Here is a 14,337-nt window from a genome sequence, read left to right as displayed (position 1 = left end):
TGGGTCGGCAGCCTCTGCAGATGTCAAACTGCCGCCCAGATTTTCTTGATTTCACGATAAATCAGGTATCCTCCGAGCCCAAACAGAAAATATACTGCTACCAAATGGCCAAATATGTAAGCGTCTTCCACGTCTTCAACCTCGAGGGCCGAGAAGCACACAGGTCTCCACGAGCTCCAAGAATCGATGACGTATCCAACCGGGTCTGTTCCACTCGGACACGCAGGCTCCCCTTTCCCCGATCTCATAGTGGAAAAGATTCGATCAATGATGGTGAAGGCCCAGTTTGCCAGAACCATGTTGCTCTCAATCTTATTCTTATTCGGACAGTGTGCAAGAGACGCTCTCACAGCAAGCGGAGAGATGGGGAGGGCAGGGAGAGACAGATAGACGGAAACCAGGAGCTGACTGCTGTGAGGAGACGGTGGTGGAGCGGTTCATGCTGATCCCACGAGCCCTGAAACACGCTGGTTTTTGGAGGGTGGACGACTGAAGCAGAGGAGGGAAACTTTCTTCTGAGGCAAGGACGCCGTCACCAGCTCAAACAGCACCTACACGTCTCCTGAGAGGAAGAGTTCAAAGATGAAGATTCAGGTATGGTTTCTACTGCTTCAGTGTCTCAGTTTCACCTGAACACCAAACGTATTCTCTGAATAAAATGGTCCATTATTTTTGTTCCACTTGTGTTCTCTGTTAAATGTTCTGTATTACCAACATTAAAAACTGTTGAATATCCAGCAGAGAAAAAAACAGAGGGAGGTACAGACGAGGAAACACTCACGGGTGGTCTCAGTGCCCCGGAGAGGCTCGCTGCTCTTCTCCCCCACAATGGAGGAAACAGTGGTGACGTACTCGGTCTGAGGGTTCAGGTTCTCCAGCACTGCGGTGCTCACCGATCCATCGACCAGCAGCTGAAAGGATAAAGTTATCATTCTGTGGCCTGTAAACGAGTGAATGACAGGTGAACTGATCAAAACCAAAGAATACTTCAAACCTACAGCTGGACTCCACGGGGGTGACCTCCCACCATCTTTACTGAATAAAGATACAAACACTCAAGATTCTCACTGTGACAGGATTTCTATGGTGAACCAGATTAAATATTCTTCATGTTTTTCACTCTTTCAGAAAGAAATGGGTTCTTAAAAAAAATCTTTACTAACTCAGTTATGTGGATCAAAATAATTCCATAACACTTTAGTCAGTGGGGGCAGATATGGCAATCCCCAATGGGAAGAAGACACTTTAGATTTAAAGAACCACAGCGGTGGTGGTTTGGTTAGTTTGAGCTGAGCCATCAGAGTGAGAATAAAAGCTCTTTCTGCTGGGACAGTACAAGCAGTACTACAGAATGTCCACCAGAGGTCTCTATTGAACACAGGTTGGCATCCACAGCAGCAACAGTTAAAGAGCCGCACCTTTCTGAAGAACTCTGCAGTTATTGTAAGTGGATACACATGTTATTATTATTAACTGAGTCTGCAGTGAGTAAAACTTACAGATTTCTTACACACACAAATTGTGTGTTCCTGAATCAGAATGAAACAGTTGTGTTAGGACTACCACCATCTGCGTGTGCAGAGAGCATGTGCATCGAGTCTTTCGGGTCCACTTAATTATTTGCATGTAAATAATTCATCATTATGATTATTGATGTCTGTGATTTATGATAAAAGTTGCACAAACTGCAGAAATTCATCACAAAATCCTGCTCAGCACCCTCGCAGGATGCTCACACACATTATTGCGGTGAGTTTAATGTTTGTGCTGCTGCAGCGTTAGCATACTCCAGCTAAAATACCATTAGCACATGTGTGGACCAGTCGGTGTTTACTGTTTACTAAGGGAGAGCTTCTTCTCACCTCCTCGGTGGGTCCTCCGGCCGCCATCGTGTAAGTGATGCGGAATTTGTCCACAGGGCAGCCGGGTGGCGTCCAGGTGGCGCGGAAGGAGCTCTGTGTCACCTCTGAGGTCACCAGGTTGGTGGGCGCCTCAGGTGTGTGATCTGAAAAGGAACAAACAGCACCGAGAACGTGACCCAGCGTGTCGAGCGTTCTGCTCTTTGAACCCTGCTGCCACCAATCTGCCCTCTGAGCTCGCTCCTCTGACAGCCAGGATCCTGGCCTGATGTATTTTTCAGCTGCTTCATTTAAAAACTGGTTTTCTGCAGCTGGGCTGTAAATCGTTTCCTCCTAAACTGATTTACAGACAAAAAGTACGTCCACTGAGAAAGTTTCCATCAGATGTTACGTTGTGTTGCAACATCAGAGTTTGGATAATCTTCTGTTTTTCAGAGCAGAATTGATTTGTGAAAAACACTTAAAGTATTCTCTCTTCCCATCGTTTCATCATTCAGACAGGGTAAACACAGCTGTACCAAGAAGTCCTAAATTTGGACTAAAGCTTTATCTCATCTTTTACTCCCTCGAGGTCCTGAAAACCTGCTGAAAGCCTGCAGGAGAAATCAAAACATTTATGTTTGTCTGTCTTACAGAGTTACAGAGTCATGCTTTTTTCATACTTGAACAATGGATGGATGGATGGATGGAGGGATGGATGGATGGATGGATGGATGGATGGATGGATGGATGGATGGATGGATGGATGGATGGATGTCAGTGGCTTAAACAAAGTTCATTCTATGGACTTGACTGAAAATGAGTGAAAAAGCAGCCAATGTCCAAAGAAAACCTCTAAAAGAGCTTCAGACAGCTGAAGAACTGCTGCTGAAGATCGGTTTAAAAAATTACAACAAAGTCTGGAAGCAAAATGTAAAGAAATGAGGGGTGACTCCAGACTTTTAGCCTGTTACTTAGCACCAATTAGCAGGTAATAGTACATTGTACCCATAAAGTTTATGGCTGCCGCTTGCTTGCAGTAGCTGATAACGTAGCACTCCACTGTCTCGTCTAAATATGGCAACTTCTGATTAAAAAACAACAATGCAGCAGTGGTCATGAGGACCAGTGTAGCCCCTTAACTAGCCAGGGCCCGTCATCGGGCCGTTTGTAGTCCCTTTTATATGGCAGGCTAGACCCTCCCATTTTTATTGACACGTCATTCGGCCAATCACATAACTGGCTGCACCAAATCATCTGACAAAGCTACCTGACGCCCTCTGAGTATTACTGGCTCTGGGAAACCAATTTCTTAACATGACTGTCAATCAAAATGGGCGGGTCTAGCCCAGGGCCGTATTACCGACCGGGCGAGTGGGGCTGGCGCCCCGGGGCCCATGGATCCAGGGGGCCCAGGGGGGGGCCCAACAACAATCCAGATACCGATGTCGATGCTGATTGCGATAGAGCCCTCTATTCTAGGATCTTCTTTAGTTGTACTTCTTTAGTCTATAAGGGTTAACTGAAATGGGCTGGGGGGAGTGACAGCAGTCAGAGGGCCCTCGGCCACAGGACATAGGAACCAGAGGGCCCCTGGGCCATGTCGTACAGCAACCAGAGGGCCCCTAGGCCACGGAGGACGGCAATCAGAGGGCCCCTGGGCCACGGGGGATGGCAAAGGGCCCCTGAACCACAGGATATGGCAACCAGAGGGCCCCTGGGCCACGGGGGACGGCAATCAGAGGGCCCCTGGGCCACGGGGGACGGCTATCAAAGGGTTCCTGAGCCACGGGATATGGCAACCATAGGGCCCCTGTGCCACAGGAAACGGCAATCAAAGGGCCCCTGGGCTATGCGGTACGGCGACTAGAGCGCCTAGGGGGACAGCAATCAAAGGGCCCCTGGGCTACAGGATATGGCAACTTCGACTGTTCTTGACTCTGCCAATTACGAACTGTGAAGGGGAACGGTCATTCTCCAGAAAAAAATGAGCTCAGGATGAAAATGACCCAAAATCGTCTGAACTCCCTCTCACTTCTTGCAATGAATCACAGTTTGTGCAACAGCTGAACTTTGATGAGTTGGTAGATGATTTTGCACGAAGGAAGAGCAGAAAGAGACTTTTGTAGCGGAGTGTGTGTCGGGGGGGGGTGGGGGTGGGGGGGTGGTATGGGCTCGGAGCGGGAGGGGGGGAGGGGGGGGCCCTTGCAATCTCCTTGCCCCGGGGCCCAGACCCACCTTAATCCGGGCCTGGTCTAGCCTGCCATATAAATGCACTTCATTCGGCCCGCGGACCAGACGCGGCCGGTTAATTGGCTATGAAATGGGTTGTTCAGAGCCAATAATAACCAGAGGGTGTTATGTAGTTGTTTCAGGTGATTTTTTTGCTGCCAGTTAAGGGGTTAAAGCTAACTGTGATGCTGATCTGCTAACGCTCGGGTGACTCCTTCCCAACCTGAGCTCCTCGTGCTGTTGCGCAGATTGACTGTGAGGTCATCGACGATGTTCAGTAGGAACTCGAAGTCACTGACGGAGTACACGTGAGTCTCGTCCGGATCAGAGGCAATGGACTTCAGCTGGATCTCATCAATGTGAGCTATACCTGAGAGACAAATGTACGATCAAGTTGAGAACTGCACCTGGAAATACAGACCCCAAAACAAAAACTAATATATATATATATATATATATATATATATATACAGGCACTGTTGTCCCAAACATATTTATTCTTCCAAGATAAGCTCTGTAGAGTCTCTATAAGCTTTTCTTGTTAATGTTTGTGTTTTTGTTTTGTTTTGTTTGTTTGTTTGTTTTTTATTTTATTTATTTATTTGTGTACACATACATTTATTCCAGTGGACAGGCTGAGGGAAAAAAAGAGAGAAAGAAAGAAAGAGAGAAAGAAAGAAAGAAGAAAAGAAAGAAAGAAGAAAAGAAAGAAAGAAAGAAAGAAGAAGAAAGAAAGAAAGAAAGAAAAGGATTATATATTAATGTCTGCTCTGTGAAGTAAGAACTCGTCATGAATTAACATGCTTTTCAAAAGCTTGACTGCACGGAGGTGACGCTAACCTAAAACTGGGCAGTGAACGACTAGAAAATCCTGAGCTTTGTTTCTACTGCGACATTTAAATGCTGAGCTCAGAATCTGCTTAAACAGCATAAACATATAGACCCGTTTAACCTGCATGAACACTTCAGGCTAATGGTGGTGGTGTAAATGTGTGGTGTATGGTTTGTGGGAACCTTTGGGGTGCTTACTTCCAAATGAGCCTTGATTTAAATGTTGTTTCATATCTGATAATCTATTATTTTCTAATCACAACCTGCAGCTCATCGCTGCTTTCCTGACATTTATTTTGGTTTTTCTATTTAAACAACCAAGCTCACTCACCGATGGCATAGAGCTCGATGCCTCTGTCTCTGAGCTCCTGTGAGATTGAGACGACTTCGTCCTGGGAGGTTCCATCAGTGATCAGGACGACAATCTTACTGGAGTCTCGACGCATCCCCACGTCTCGTTGGAAGTTGTTCTGGAGGATGTATTTTAGAGCCAAACCTGCAATCAGACAGCAATAAACAGGTTTTTGCAAAGAATTCAGCCAGTAAAGGTACAAACAATGTTCAGAACAATCATTCTGACATATTTTTGCAGCATTTAGCACGATGGAGAAAACATGGAACAGTGGGGAACCTTCCCAGGAGCAGCCGGCCTACCAAAATACTCCAAGAGTACACCCAGAACATCTAAAGAACTGCAGGCCTCACTTGGCTCAGTTAAGGTCAGCGTTCAACAATAAGCAAGAGACTGGGCAAAAATGGCCTCCATGTGCAGTTGATTACAGTCACAGACCATCAAAGAAGTTTGAGCTCCAATTAAGTAAATGAAATTAATTAGTGTGGATACATATACGTTACTATCTAGGTCAATTTGAGCCAAAAATCACCTGTCATGGTTGTGCCTCCTTTATATGGCAGTTTGGCGATGGCATGCAGCAGGGAAGCTTTGGTGGGGTGGGCATTCAGGTGCCATTCGGTCCTTGTGTCACTACCATACTGAGTCAGACCTGCAGAAAATACACTCAGCATTGTAGAAAAAAACCAAAGATACACCAACTCTGATCATCAGCTTCTTCACAAAATATACAAAGTGATGACAATTAAAATAATCAAAAATGCAGTAAGTAACGGAAAACTTGTATACAGACATACTGTAAGGGAGGGTTCAGGGTCACCTGATCCAGCCCTAACTATAAGCTTGATCAAAAAGGAAAGTTTTAAGCCTAATCTTAAAATAGAGAGGGTGTCTGTCTCCTGAATCCAAGCTGGGAGCTGGTTCCACAGAAGAGGGGCCTGAAAGCTGAAGGCTCTGCCTCCCATTCTACTCTTAATATCCTAGGAACCACAAGTAAGCCAGCAGTCTGAGAGCGAAGTGCTCTGTTGGGGTGATGTGGTACTATGAGGTCTTTGAGATAAGATGGGGCCTGATTATTCAAGACCTTGTATGTGAGGAGAAGGATTTTAAATTCTATTCTAGATTTAACAGGGAGCCAATGAAGAGAAGCCAATATGGGAGAAATCTGCTCTCTCTTTCTAGTCCCTGTCAGTACTCTAGCTGCAGCATTTTGGATCAGCTGAAGGCTTTTCAGGGAGCTTTTAGGACAGCCTGATAAAAATGAATTACAATAGTCAAGCCAGATTGATATTTAAGCTCAGTAAATGTATTTTCTTGTAAAGTTAGGAAGTGAGGAAGAGCTAAAAGAGCTTTGCTCAGAGGATGAACTGAGGGGCTACAACAAGGTCCAGTGTACGACTGAGAGATGGGAGCGACTAAAGCAGCAGCTGCCTGAAGGAAGACAGTAACAGCAGTGAAAGCTTTACCGATCTGGACTTTGTCGGGGCCGATGTCAAACACGCTGACCACGCGAGCGATGAACTTTCTGATGGTTTTGAAGTTCAGGCGCCCGATGCTCCAGGAGCCGTCAACCAGCAGCACGATGTCGGCCTTCGCTGTGGTATTACACCCAGGGTCTGAGGAGATGGGAGGGGGGGAGGTTAGTGCAACGCCTGCTACACAACAGATCCCCCACCACAAGTGTCTGCTCAGTCTAACTGGAACTGTTGGTGTGGGAGGAAGAACCTCAGGAGGAGAGAGGAGTGAGGAGCAGGAGTACATCACAATCACATGATGTTTAGCAGATTTACATTATGTACCACAAATAATTCACCCTGATTTCATGTCTCAGTGAAAGCTGTGAAGCACAAAGTCCAACCTCAGCTGTGAGCTGGCAGAGCACCACCTCTTCTAAAAATGTTCCTGTGAGTCTCTCCGTAACTTCTTCACTGATAAATGAAGATTCCTGAGAGTGTGTTCCTGTGCATTTAACATGTTTACATGCCCTCCACTTCTCTCCTCTCTCTTGGTGGAGGGAATTAAGGTCAAAGGTTAACATTTCACATTGCCAAAAGCTGAAAAGAAACACGTGACGTTTTCTCACTTTACTGTAAGGTTTTTCCAGCTTTGTTTAAAGAGGAATATTTAAAAAGAATCAGATTTAATGGACAGTAAAAAATACTGTTTCTGCAGTGTATTAAAGACACCTTAAAGCAGCTGTGCCAAACGTACGGGCCTGTCAGACCCCTGAATTACAGCCTGCTGTGTGAGAGCTACAGATCAGTGAGTGAGGATCTTGGAGTGGAAAACTCCTCTTGTTCTCTGATTGGTGGGCAGTGGGTCACCGTGTCTGCTCCCCATTACAACAGGAATTTCTGCCAAGGATCAGCACGTCATCTGAGTGTGATGGGAAGCATAACGTCAGACTTTTTCCTAGGAACAGGTCTGATTGCAAACAGCTCTTGAGACTCCATAACAATGGGGAATGTGTACTGTTGCATAAAGACACGAGCTCAGCAGTAATCTGTGGGAGCTAACAAAGATACACACTCTGAGAAAATTAAAGGAATACTTAGAAAACACTTCAGACCTCAATGGTGAAAAAAAAAATCCTGCTGGGTATCTGCACAGATATGGACTGGGTGATGTGTTAGGAATGAAAGGATCCACATCGTTTGATAGAAATGAAAATGATCGACCTGCAGAGGCTCATTGTTGTGCACCAGGAGGACCCAGGACCCACTGCACCAGTGTAGGGTCTGACAGGTCCAAGATACCTGATGGCAGTCAGGGTGTCGTTGCCTAGCCTGTAGAGGTCTGTGTGTCCCTCCATGGATATGCCTCTCAGACCATCACTGACGCACCACCAAACCGGTCGATGATACAGGCAGCAGAACGTTCTCCACGGCTTCTCCAGACCCTGTCACATGTGCTCAGGATGAACCTGCTCTCATCTGTGAAAGGCACAGGGCTCCAATGGTGGAGCTGCCAGTTCTGGTATTCTAGGGAAAATGGCAATCAGGCTCCACGGTGGCGGACTGTGAGCACAGCACCCACTAGAGGACATCGGGCACTCAGGCCCCCCCTCATGAAGTCTGTTTCTGATTGGTTGGTCAGACACATTCACACCAGTGGCTGATGGAGGTCATGTTGTAGCTCTGCAGAGCTCATCCTGTTCCTCCTGCACAAAGGAGCAGATCCTGGTCCTGCTGATGGGTTAAGGACCTTCTGTCCAGCTCTCCTGGACTCTCCTCCATGCTCTGAGTCTAGTGATGTTACCTCCAGCACTGAGGCCTCCAAACACACTTCAAACTCAATAGGATCCTGGAGCTCGCTTCAGCTGACATCACTGATGAACCACTTTGTTACCTCATTCAGCCTGAATCAGCTGACTGGCTCTGACAGGCAGGCTGAGATGCTGTTTCATATTTTGTACCAAACTTACTAATAGCTGCTGTTTTTGTGAAGTTTGGACTTTTTGACAGTGAAGCCATCGAGGAAACGTTCCCAAGTGTGGGAATATTTTAATTTGGTGCCACTGAAAAAGGTAAAATAAGTTCAGTGTTTATTCAAATATAATACTCATGATGCCATATCATTCAAGAGGTGCCTTTCTTACTGAAGGTAATAAACAGAAGGTAAAATGAAGTATGAACAATGTCATGTTGGTTTTACAGGTGCAGCGTTTCTCTGTCCTTATCAGTGCTTAATGTACAATAACAACTCGTTTATTTTAGGAAGCAGGAAGCAAGTTCCTAGTGAAGGATTCCCATCCTTTGACTGTGGTGACTGATCCTGGATTCAGAGCATAGATGGTAAAACTAGATCCCACGTATACATCGCAGGAATGCTGTTAAAGCCGTGGTGGGAGGAGATATGTGGAGGGAAAGGAGAAGGCTGACTTGCTGACCACTGTCAGCCTCACAGCAGACATGTGGACCTCCATCAACATGGATGCATATCTGGCTGTTACCTGCCATTTTGTTGGTGCTGATGAACAACTTTGAACCACCCACTGATAAACTGGTGCTGAGATCACACGTGTGAATTCTGTGGCAGCTTTGCACGATGCTGCCAGTGTATTTGTATTTAATCATTATTAATCTCTGGCTGTCCTGGTTCTGCTGGAGGTTTCTTCCTGTTAAAGGGAGTTTTTCCTTCCCACTGTCACCAAGTGCTGCTCATAGGGGGTCGTTTGACTGTTGGGTTTTCTCTGTAATTACTGTTTGGCTGTTACTTTACAAAATAAATGCTGTGATTTGGTGCTATTTAATTAAAACTGAACTGAAACAAATTTTTAGGCTAAAAATGCAGCTACACACAGCAGGCAGAGGAGAGAGGAGAAGAGAGGAGGTGGAAGAAGTCAGATGTGTTGGCTCAAAGAGAAGAGGAGGACGGGGAGCGGCGTTACCTTGCTCCTGGGCCTGACAGGAGGACAGCAGCAGTGCCAGGAGGGCAGCAGCCGCCGCCAGAGAGAGCCTGCTCTTCATCTTCAGCCCCTCCGGTCTCAGCAGCGCATGAATGAAGCTGCGAGAGGAACGAAGGAGGCGGTTAGACTTTAGGAGCCCCGCAGCAGCCTCAGGGCTTCAGGAGACTTTTAATGCTTCCTGAAGGTGAACCTCAGCGCTCATTAATGCGCCTTCATCTCCATTTGAATCTACAAGAAGCAGAAACGGAGCTTTGGAGAGAGGACCGAGCAGCGACCGGATTACATGACAGGCTTCATGAGTACAAAAGGCTGAAATTCAGCAGCCTCTGCAAACGCTTTATTAAAGGGCTTCATGGAAACCTGGTGAAATAAAGACGCACAGACGCCTCCTCTCTCCTCTCTTAAAGCTCCGTTTGCTTCACTTTCTGATTTACTCTGCAGAGTAAAGTCATGCATTTCATGTCTCTGCCTGATGAGAAATTTCTTCTAGTGAGGAAAACTTTTCCCCTGTTCAGCGTAATGAAGAATCCGAATAAACGGAACAGTAAAGAATTTATAAAGCACACATTTAAACCTTAAAATAAAAGAATCTGCACTGACCTGCAGAGGAGGATGAAGCTTGTTTCAAATTAAAGTGTGAAATTTAAAAAGTTGGAGCCTTCTGTGGACCTGCAGAGGACGGTGATGAAGTCAGAGAGACCCGCGACCTTCAGGTTCTCCCTCCAAGTGGGAGGAGTCTCCACACAAGCCGCTACTTAACAGGTGTGTGTGGGGGGGGGGGGGGGGGGCACCCAGCTCTTCTTGCCCCGCCATCGTGCGGCATGTTTACTGTTAATGTTCCATAAACTTTCATAGAAATAATCCCAAGGAGCTGCAGATTGAATAAAACTTTACTGTCCCACATGGAAACTCTGTCTTGGATAAACAGTGTTTCACAGCTGCAATGCACATAATAAAATCAGAGAAAGAGAGTCAGAAATAAAAATGCATCTAAGAACAATCAAATGTTGGTGCCTTGTTTTTATTCTTACTGTTTCACAGAAGCAGACTGTGAAACAGCTTCTTCCAACCCCCCCACCAAACCACTTAGTTCAACAGGCACTGGGAAGATGGACGATGGATCCATAGTAACTTTCAGAAAGTTGTTTCCTTTCTGTGCAATAACCTCACTACTTGCACTGCCTGGCCTTTGGTTAATGTATAGTGTAAAAGACTATCAATACCCAACCTAGTTTTCTCTGGTTTCCACTGTACGGACTTACATACTGTATTTATGTTATTTATATTCTGTTCAGATTTCACTGCTGCTGACTGCAGGTAGAGAATGTATTACTGTAAGACAGAAACTAAAGGTGGGAGATCCTCAGACTGCAGCAGGAAGCAGGAAAAATGGCTGCAGATTCTCATGGTGCTTTAAACCAGTAGCTGAAACTAATGCAGCTGTTTCAGCAGAAATAACCACATGTGATGAAGAAACACGAGAGCAAACAAACATGATGGACATGAGAGGCGTTTCTTTATTGATCCTCAGGTCACCAGAGAGTACGAGAAATAAATAGTGATCCAACGAACACTGAAACAGAATCGCACCATGACAGGAACCGCGGCCCGGCACAGACGAGCATTTTCATCTTATACAATATAGAACGGCTGGCCGGTTTTTGGAAAGTGGAAGTAAACAGCTGAGGCAGAGACGTTCATATATTAATTCAATTAAATGTAAGTGAGATAAAGTTGGATTTTCTGAGGCTTATCAAACACTTCTTACCATGTAGTGAACGTCAGTCAGTGGAAAATTACTCTGAATGTGCAGCAGGAGGGGCGAGCCAACCTGAAATGAAGCAAAATGGTGACTTAGTTTTCCACCAAGTAAATGAGTGTAAATGTTTTGTGTTTTATTTCACAACCACGATCAGGTAGCAAGTGTACGTTGGAAAAGTCCTTCAACAAGTCTCACAATGTGGCAGCCATCTTGAAACACACCTGGGTGTCATTCTGAAGATTATCTAACTTAACTTTAATTTCGATGATCAGCAGGACATAAAAACTGCATGTGTATAATCACTAGTTAAATGCCATCTCTCCCATAATGTGTCAGTGGTAGTGGGAACTGTAGATGTGATTGAGGTGTGTTAGTTTAGGAACATCACTAAAGTAATGATACACCTTTTGTCATTCTATGTCTCGTGGACAGCAGCATGGCTGCAACCCTCACACAGTGGTCATTGGAATTAGTTCCTTGTGTTCTTCAGGATTACCTGTGGAGGTGCGGAGAGTTTCTGAATCTGCAGGTAAGTCTGACTGGGGGACGTGTAGCTTCTCTGTAGATATAAATTGCTATGGCTGTCCTCAAAGGAGGCCTGAAAAGAATCTATCTAACCTACCATTTCACTCAGCTTCCAGTAGATCCTCAAATTAGAAAGCATGCATCTTTGTTCCTCCTCTATGCAGATGATACACCTCTTTACATTTCAGTGCAGTGCAATATATCCTAAGACTTTAATGCACTTTACCATTTCTTTCAAAAGTAGATAATAATGAAAATGTACAAACAAATGTCAGTGAAACAGTAATAATGTAATCCTGTATGAATTTCTGTGTTCCAAATTACACCAAAGACTACCAAACTGAATTTAGTGAAATGTTGTGAAGAGGTGGATTGTAGGCAAAGGAGGGAGCAATTAAAATCAGTGTGGATCTGAATCCCATTCTATGAATTGTAAAAGAGGGCATTCACACTCTCTTAGTGCTTCAATATTAATTTCAGTGAAAACTTTACTTAACTATGGGATTTAGCATAAATCAAATGCAGCTAATTTTATTGTGAGGTAAACAGAGTAAACATAAAATTTAACATATCTACATATTGTTGATGTTCAGTTTTGTATTGACAAGTATGTGTGGTAACAATGTGATACATTTGATATCACATTCTGAACTGTTCAATGACTGTGTTGATTATTACATAAATTCTTTGGGCTTTATTAATTAAAAGTGTAAAATTGAAAAAATACATATTAGCACAGGGTTTTTTGTTTTGTTTTGTTTTGTTTTGTTTTTTTACATTAAACACATTTTGGGAATTCTGTTATGTATGGTTTAGAATAGGCAATAAAAAAATGTTAACACTTTACTTAAATGCTGCTTTTCTTACCATGGTAGTGAAGGTTAAAGAGGGCTTCAGTAATGTGGGATAGCTTTCGAAGGAAACTTTATATCTGGTTTTGGAGAAAAGCCACTTTCACTGTACTGTTATACATAAGGCCTACAAGATGAGGAGTCACAGTTTCAGCAACACAAACAACAACAGCTGATTAGATTTTCAAAAAAGTAATTAATTAAAGATTAAAATTAATAATTAAAAAAACTATAACAGTTTAGAACAAAAGTCCCATTGCTGCTCAGTTTAGGCTGTACTACAGGTGTTCAACAGACCCAACAGGAGAGAGAAAATAATCAACATAATATTTTAGAATAGATTTTATGTTAAAGACTCGTTTGTTTTGTTTTTTGGCTGTGGAGCAAGTTGCCCTTAGGGGATAATAAAGATCTTCAAAAAACAAAACATTAGTTTGCCTCCTCTGTGAATCGCCACCTTGTTGTGGTGGAGGGGTTTGTGCGTCCCAGTGATCCCAGGAGCTATGTTGCCCGGGGGCTTGTCCCCCTGGTAGGGTCTCCCATGGCAAACTGGTCCTGGGAGAGGGTCCAGACAAAGAGCAGTTCAGAAGACCCCTATGTCTGCAACAACAAGGGAACAGTTTACCCTGCCCAGCATAGGGTTACCGGGTCCCCACCCTGGAGCCAGGCCTGGGGAGGGAGTTCCAGGGAGAGCGTCTGGTTGCCAGGCATTAGCCCGTGGTGCCCAAAGAGGTTACATGGGCCCGCCCTCCTGTAGGCCCACCACCCACAGGAGGCATCATAGGGGTCGGTTGCAGTGTGTCGGGCGGCAACCAAGGGCAGAGGCCCTGGTGGACCAATCCCTGGCAATCGAGACTGGCTACTGGGACATGGAATGTCACCTCTCTGGTGGGGAAGGAGCCTGAGCTAGTGTGTGAGGTTGAGAGATACCAGCTAGATATAGTTGGGCTCACCTCAACGCATGACCTGGGCTCTGGAACCAGTCTCCTGAAAAGGGGCTGGACTCTGTTCCAGTATGGAGTTGCCCTCGGTGAGAGGCGGTAAGCTGGGGTGGGTATTCTTGTATCCCCTGGCTAGCTGCCTGTACGTAGCAGGTTTCACCGGCGGACGAGAGGGTTGTTTCCTACAGGCTGGGGAACGGGCCCTGACTGTTTTTTGCGCTTATGCGCCAAATAACAGTTCAGAGTACCCACCCTTTTTGGAGTCGCTGGGCGGGGTGCTCGAAGGTGCTCTGTCCAGTGACTCCATCGTCTTGCTGGGAGACTTATAAGTCTCCCAGCAAGACGATGGATGCAAGACTAAGGATGCAAGAACCTTGCTGAAGACAGATACCAGCTATGCTTCAAATATCCTGAACATTGCTGGTGGATCATACTATCACTTCGGTGTGGAAAATGGTGTTATTCAGAAACTTCAGGCGTATCAGCACCATAGCTTATTTAGTTCCATTAATAAGATTTCATTGCAAATAAACATTGATGGCCTTCCATTATTCAAAAGTGCTTCTGATCAGTTCTGGCCAATCTTGGGTCTAATTG

At 45.1% G+C, this 14,337-nt stretch overlaps 1 protein-coding gene across 1 annotated transcript; it reads right to left on the bottom strand.

The window, feature by feature from the left end:
* Window positions 1-264: 264 nt before the first annotated feature.
* Window positions 265-10,303, bottom strand: LOC115774749 (collagen alpha-1(XII) chain-like). Its single transcript, XM_030722147.1, has 9 exons — window positions 10,262-10,303; window positions 9,644-9,759; window positions 6,720-6,869; window positions 5,786-5,905; window positions 5,233-5,397; window positions 4,294-4,440; window positions 1,863-2,005; window positions 782-911; window positions 265-562 (listed from the first exon to the last, which is right to left on the bottom strand). The coding sequence occupies exons 2-9, from the start codon at window positions 9,720-9,722 to the stop codon at window positions 552-554; spliced, it is 945 nt and encodes a 314-aa protein (XP_030578007.1). The 5' UTR covers window positions 9,723-9,759; window positions 10,262-10,303; the 3' UTR covers window positions 265-551.
* Between the last annotated feature and the right edge of the window lie 4,034 nt (window positions 10,304-14,337).

Source organism: Archocentrus centrarchus, chromosome 24 (assembly GCF_007364275.1).
Source record: "Archocentrus centrarchus isolate MPI-CPG fArcCen1 chromosome 24, fArcCen1, whole genome shotgun sequence".
NCBI lineage: Eukaryota > Metazoa > Chordata > Actinopteri > Cichliformes > Cichlidae > Archocentrus > Archocentrus centrarchus.
This window is presented reverse-complemented; position numbering and strand designations above follow the sequence as displayed.

Excerpts from the sequence above, each read along its gene's own strand:
- LOC115774749 (XM_030722147.1), bottom strand. The coding sequence starts at position 9,722 with ATGAAGAGCAGGCTCTCTCTGGCGGCGGCTGCTGCCCTCCTGGCACTG. Across the intron at positions 4,441-5,232 it reads CATCGAGCTCTATGCCATCG|GTATAGCTCACATTGATGAG; the intron begins GTGAGTGAGCTT and ends TTTGTCTCTCAG. Across the intron at positions 912-1,862 it reads CCGGAGGACCCACCGAGGAG|CTGCTGGTCGATGGATCGGT; the intron begins GTGAGAAGAAGC and ends TTATCCTTTCAG.